General features: G+C 58.7%; 1 protein-coding gene across 1 annotated transcript in view; it reads left to right on the forward strand.

Annotated features, from left to right (window-relative positions):
* SDK1 (sidekick cell adhesion molecule 1) overlaps nucleotides 1-6,523 on the forward strand; it is a 339,428-nt gene that overhangs the window by 165,230 nt on the left and 167,675 nt on the right. Inside the window, exons 5-6 of the mRNA XM_014549990.1 lie at nucleotides 419-515; nucleotides 660-793. Coding sequence (XP_014405476.1) covers nucleotides 419-515; nucleotides 660-793 — 231 coding nt within the window. The remainder of the gene's footprint in view (nucleotides 1-418; nucleotides 516-659; nucleotides 794-6,523) is intronic.

Consider the following 6,523-nt stretch of genomic DNA (forward strand, 5'->3'; position numbering starts at 1 on the left):
GGGCTGGCTGACCCGGACCGGCCGCGGCCCAGGAGCATCTAAGTGTCTGCAGGGTCGCAGGAAAGGGGGAGAGAGAGGAGCTGATAAGAATCCCAATGCTACCCACTTCCTTTTTGTAAAACACATATTGTTATTGATTTCAGAGAGGAAGAGAGAGGGAGATAGAGAGAGAAACATCCATGATGAGAGAGAATCATTGATGGGCTGCCTCCTGCATGCCCCCTATTGGGGATCAAGCCCGCAACCCGGGCATGTGCCCTGACTGGGAATCAAACCGTGACCTCCTGGTTCATAGGCCGATGCTCAATCCCTGAGCCATGCCGGCCAGGCTAGCTTGTTTTGTCATAAACTCCCGGAGGAACCTTTGAGTTCTAACACACCCTGGATGCGTATGTTCCCGATATTGTCTTCCTCCCAGCTGAGGGCCAGGACAGATGTGCAGTGAGTGCCTGGGGCTCGGACCCTCCGCAGCAGCGGGCCAGCCGGACTCGAGAGGCCTTTCCCGTGTCCCTGAAGTCGGGCTGCGATGCGTGTCTGTCCTTCCAGAGCCTTTGACCTTCAGGCACCTCGGGACGTCTGTGTGCAGCAGCCTCGTGAGTCGAGGTGTCTCACGGGTAAGCGGTCCTCAGGGCCCTGACGCTGTCCCTTCTCTGACACAGAGCCATCACGCTGGAGAGTCAGCTGGTGATCCTGGCGGCGAGCGCCGGCGACGCGGGGGCGTACTACGTGCAGGCCGTCAACGAGAGGAACGGCGAGAACAAGACCAGCCCGCCCGTCCACCTGAGCGTAACGCGTGAGTTCCGACCCCCGTGGTCCTTCCGAAGCGGGAAGATGGGGTTTCATGAACAGCCCCCAGCCCGTGGGCCACTCGTTCTGCGGGAGGTCTCCTGCCGGTGCCGGGCGGGGGTTTGGCACTGACCGAGGTCCATGCTGCCTTTGGTGGGATGGACTGACACTGAGAACACACCTCATCGTTCTAAACGCAAGGGCTTGTTCCTATGGAGGGTGGAAAAGTATTTGGGCTTCCGGACACGGTTCACGCAGACTGTCTAACAGCAAAACTCCTTTGACGTATAGGAACTGAACCGGTGAATCATGTTGGAGACTAGACTAAGCACAGGTTATGTCTTTTCATTTAATAATAAAACCCTTGAGAAAATATTTACCAAATATAATCATGTTCAAATTAGCAGCATTTCTTAAGCATCATCAGCTGATCACTTTTTGTACCTGATTTAACTGAATCGGGTAGAGAATACACGCAAATCACCGTTACGTGTTCAGCTTCCTGGAGCACATGTTAGTCTGAGGAAGCTTAGTTCAAATGTTTGGCCTTTCAAAGGCTCCAGAAATTCTGCTACAAGAGTGTGTTGCTGGAGGAGGGGAGCGACCACCAGCGAGAACCCTGAACCAAGGAGATAGGACCAAGACATTGCCAGGTGTGTGCAGCGGGAGGCTGCACAGGGGGACATGCAGGGACGGTGCTGTTGGTTGAGTACACACAGTCAGGAAGGGGCCGTGGAGAATTGCAAACTATCTCGGTCACGTCGGAGAGGAGCGGAGGCAGTGTGCCTGTCTGTGCGCACGGGTCTCGTCTTTTCAAAAGCATCGTGGAGGGCTGGCTCTCCCCGGCGGGGACTTGGAGAGGGCTGTTTCACATGTGGAACAGGATCCGGCGTTTGCTGCCTGTGGTCCTTGAGGGTCACGTGGCTTCCAGGAGGGTTTCCTGAGGGGACGTGGGTGGCAGACCCGGGGCAGTGCCTGAGAACCACCCGAGCGCCTCCCGTGCCCGCACGTCCCCGGCAGGGCTCCTGGGGGCCGTCAGTCGGCCGTCGGGGTGGACGGATCCCTCGGGCGGACTGAGCCCGACCTCCAGGCTGTGGACTGAGCTCGGCCTTGTCGGTGCGCGAGAGCTCTGCCCGGGTCAGCGCGGGTCCGAGGCCAGGCCGTGCACCCTGCTCTGCCGTGTAAAGGACCTGAGTCAGAACCGTAGTAGCGATGGGTGTGGTTTATCGAGGCTGTCCCAGTATTGATCAGAAAGGGTGGAAAGTGCGTTATCACATAGGTTGTAATTACTTTAATGATTTTCAAGCTTTACCATTATCCTGTCCAGCAGATCGGATTCGGCACTAAATGGTCCTATGCATACAGGGTGGTAGTAGATCCGATTGGGGGGGGTTTTGAGTCAGAGCCAAGGGCGTTGGCCTCGGTCCATGAGGACGCACCAACACTCTGGTGACGCGATGCGAACAGCGTGAAGTTCGGAGGCAGCCGCGTCTCGGCCGTCCCTACGTGCCTGCTCTATCGAGGCCGGACCCAGCAGGTTGCCATGCTAGCGCAGTGCCGTGCAGTAGATAATTGGAATATGCAAATTTTTTCAATAATTTCAGTTTCAACTCCAAGAAGTATATTGGAAGCAGCTCATAAATATTATAATTAACTCCTTTGCATTTCATTCCCTTGTATATTTTTATCTTTTCACTGGCAACAGGTAAAATGTGTAGAAAGAGACATAAAAGGAGGTTGAAGGTATGGACGAACTTATTTCACATCTTAGGAGAAATCCTACATTTCGGTCCCTCGTGTAGTCTCTGCTTTTTTACCGGCTGGGCAGCCTGTGAGGAGTGAGGAGTTGAGGACACAGCCTTATTTTCATTCTTAGGAGAACTTCCTGTGGACATACTGGATTCGGCTCAAAGGGAAGTGGCACCCGATTATGCATTTCTCACTGGAGTTCTGTTTTGAAAACCTCTGAAGTTCAGAAGTCTTGATAAGTTTGCAGAAAACCCCAGACCATGTGTGTGTCTTGTTCCCTCCCAGACCCCCTCGAGGCGAGGGCTCTACCAGCGCGGCTGCGGAGGGGCCCTGGCCGCCAGGGTCCCCGGGGCCGGAGACATGGGGGACACCCCCCAGGTTTGCCGCGAGCTCCGTCTCCTCCGGCTGCTCACGCTGGTCCAGGTGCAGGGTGCGCTGCAGACTCGGACGGCCTTGCTTCCAGGGGCGACAGAAAAGAACCACCGAACAAGATCGATGACTATTTAAAACTCGCCAGCCAGCATTTCTGAGGAACCCAAAGACATCACAGCCAGTTCTCACTTAACAAAGATAAATTTGGCCTCGGCATCCGGAGATTAAAGTGGGGAACCTTGCTGTGGTGACTACGATCGGGCTGTGAAGTACTGGAAATGACATTTCTGGGGGATTGTCTGTAATGAATGTAAACGCGGCCTGCCGTGGCCCCTTCTCCTTTCCTGTCACAGTGACACACCGTCCCCCGCAGGGACGGCCCACGTGGACGTGGAGCAGCTCCCATGGCCCCGCGTGGTATCAGGCACCTCGTGAGTGATGGGCCGTCCCCCGGCTACGGGAGGAAACCCTGCACGAAGCCAAGCACCTGTGAACTGGAGCGTTCACAACCTCACCCCTGCTCAGCTGCTAAGTATTCTGGCTACACTTGAAGCTGGTGGGAAGGAAGCAAAAGAAAAAGAAGATTTAGATTAAAATAAATAAAGTTTTCATTGATTGATTGATTTCATAGAGAAAGGAAGAGGGGGACAGAGATAAGAATATCACTGATGAGAGAGAATCATTCATCAGCTGCCTCCTGCACGCCCCCTACTGAGAATTGAGCCCCCAACCCAGGCATGTGCCCTGACCGGGAATGGAACCGTGACCTGCTGGTTCATGGGTTGATGCTCAACCACTGAGCCACGCCGGCCGGGCAAGTTTTTAAACACGTGACCATTAGACATGAGATGCTGACTAAAACCCGCCAGCCAGCATTTCTGAAGAATCCAAAGATATTCCAGCCAATTGTCATTTAGGGGGCCGCCTGCTGCTCTGCGGGTATCGCATGGACCGCACTGCCCTGAGCATCCCCTCTGTGCGTTGAGAAGATGAGGCCGGCGGGGTCTGCGCGGAAGCAGGCGCCTTGGGGACACGCCCTTCCCCTGCCCCCGGGAAAGCTGTGTTCGCTTTGAAGTGTCCTGTGCCTGTGCCGGGAGCCCCGGTGTTAGGGACACCGAGGGGCGGGACTGGGAACGTCACAGGAATTTTTCATGCTGGCTCCCCACTCAGATGCACCAGGAGGAGGAGGACACTGGGCCGGACTCGGCTGCGCGGGCGCTTCCATGCTGAGGGGGAGCCCAGGGAGCTCCATCCACCTGCCCCCCGTCCTCGGCTCCGCTTGGAAGGCTTCTCACCGAGACCTGGCGGGTCAGGTCGTCCCAGCTGAATGCAGAGTGAGCGAGTTTCCTCCTGAGAAAAGAACCAGGGCAGAGCGAGGCGCCAAGGAGAGCCCTGCGCACGGTTCATCGGTTATTGTTCAAATGCCGCGCGTCCCCCAGGCGCTCACGGACTCTGACCCGATATTCCAAATGTCCCGGGTAATGAGCGTCTCTCCGAGGACGACGCTGATTGAAACGGAAACACCTGCCTCTCGCCTCTGTTATCTCTCCTTTCATTTAATGTCTCCTCTTCAAACACCGCGATGCGCTCTCATTCCCACTGGGCCCCTCCTTCTGAAGACACGTAGCAGCGCTGTCCTCCGTGGAGCTCGTGTGCGCAGCCTCCGTGTGCGCGGAGTTGAAGTGGATCCGGAGGGCGATGTCGGGGCGAGTCTGAGCACCTGTGCGCCGGTGGAAGTCTGCTCACTCTGCCTCTCGCATTCAGGGAGGGGGCTCAGCCTCGCCACTGCGCCCGCGTGGCGGTTCCCAGAGCCGGCGGCCCGCGTTTGGAATATCACTGAAGACCCGTCTGGGGTCAGCGTCCGTATCACCAACGACCGGTGTAGAATCCAGCTCTGGCTTCGTGGGCTGTGTGGGCCTCGCCCACCAATACGGGCGGAAACGTAACAGGACATGTAGCTGCCGTGGGGCATCGAGTTTACCACCCAGCTGACCCCGGCTGCGGGGCCCTGTGGCCCGGCCTCCCAGGCGGGTTCGGACAGAACCGAGTCTAGGCGGCGCCTCCCCGTCAGCGAGCCTCGCCCATCAGCCCACCCTCCGCACTCAGTTCTGTGCGCACTGCAGCGTGTGGTCCCCGCACAGGCGAGGAGGCGACATCCCAGCATCTCACGCATCTCGACGCTCAGGGCTGTTCATCCATCTTTGTTCAGATCCCGGCTCAGGGCACAGTGTGAGTTAGGAAGTGGAAACCGGTGTTTTACTCGGGCTGCTAAGGAGGTTTTGTTTGGGGCTAATCCTAAGGCCCTGTTCACAGAGGCTCAGGTGTCCTGGTCACACGGCTGTGCTGAGCACAGGCCGGGGACCGCTGCTGCCGACCGCCTGCGTCTGCGGTGCCCCCGGGCGTGCGCCGTAGCCAGTCACCTGCTCAGTCAGCGCTGAGTGCACAGGTGCACGCACGCACCTTCCAGGCAGAGGGAGCCCCGGCCCCTGGGGAGCTCTGAGAGCAAAGACCCATGAAGGCGCCCTGTGCCCCCCACCCGCTCTGAAAGGAGAGCTTGGAGGGCGGCCGTGTGCACCGGTGCTGGCGTGGCCACCTCCTGACCCCCGGTCTCCATAGCAACGGCAAAGATTAGAGTTCTTCTTGGGGCTTTCGTTCAAAACCTAAGTGAAAATGCCCCTCTAGCGACTCGTTTCTCAAAGCCGAGAGCAGAGGCCTTAGCACACTAACACTGAAGAAGACCACAGGACAGGGAGGTGGGATTGGGGGTTCAAGCCCAGGTCGGTGGGACCCCTGGCCCTGGTTTCTCCTGTGAAAAGGGAGCAGCGTCTGTCCTGCAGCCGGTCAGCGTGCGTCCACGTGAGGGGAGCCAGGGGCGTGGCCTGGGGGAGTGTGTCACCGGGCCCCCCCCCTTTGGACAGAGGCTCTGGGATCCCCCACACCCAGACCTCAGACCTCAGACCTCAGACCTCAGCTGTTGAACAGGGAGCGCTTCTGCCTGATGCCAGGACCCGTCCCGGTGGACAGCGCTGTCCATGCAGAGGCGCGAGACGGCTCCCCCCTGTGCAGCCGGAGGGGCGGTGGGAGGAGACCCGCCCCTGAGCGCAGGCTGCGTGTGGAGACGGGAGTCCGCACTCCGTGTGGGAGCGTCGCGCCGAGCTGCGGTGTGTGACCACCAGTGGTGTGTTGTTGTCACTAACGATTAGACCCGCGCAGGCCACTCCGTGGGAGGCGGTCCGCCCAGCGGGTTCACAGACTGACCTGCAGTCACCTCCCCGCCTCCCAGGTGCTGCCGTTGACCTCCAGCCGCAGGTTGTGAACAGTGAGCAGCCACGCCCGGGGCCCGGGCAGCCGTGGGGAGGTCAGTCCCGAACGTGTCCGTTACGTGAAAGGCCACCAGCTCCTCTGAGGCCACGGCCGGATCCAGAGCGAGGCGCCCCCCTCCCCCATTTTGTCAGGAGGAGGTGGGGCCGGGATGTGGGATGGAATTCGTATCAGAAAGAGCGGGAGCCCAATGGCGCTTCCGAGGGCCACTCCTGCGCGTCCTGGTCAGCGGCCCCTCGCCGTCTCTGCCGTGGGTGCTGTCATCTGGGCGGTGACTCCGCCTGCACCTCCCACC

Source organism: Myotis brandtii, unplaced genomic scaffold (genome assembly GCF_000412655.1).
Source record: "Myotis brandtii unplaced genomic scaffold, ASM41265v1 scaffold579, whole genome shotgun sequence".
NCBI lineage: Eukaryota > Metazoa > Chordata > Mammalia > Chiroptera > Vespertilionidae > Myotis > Myotis brandtii.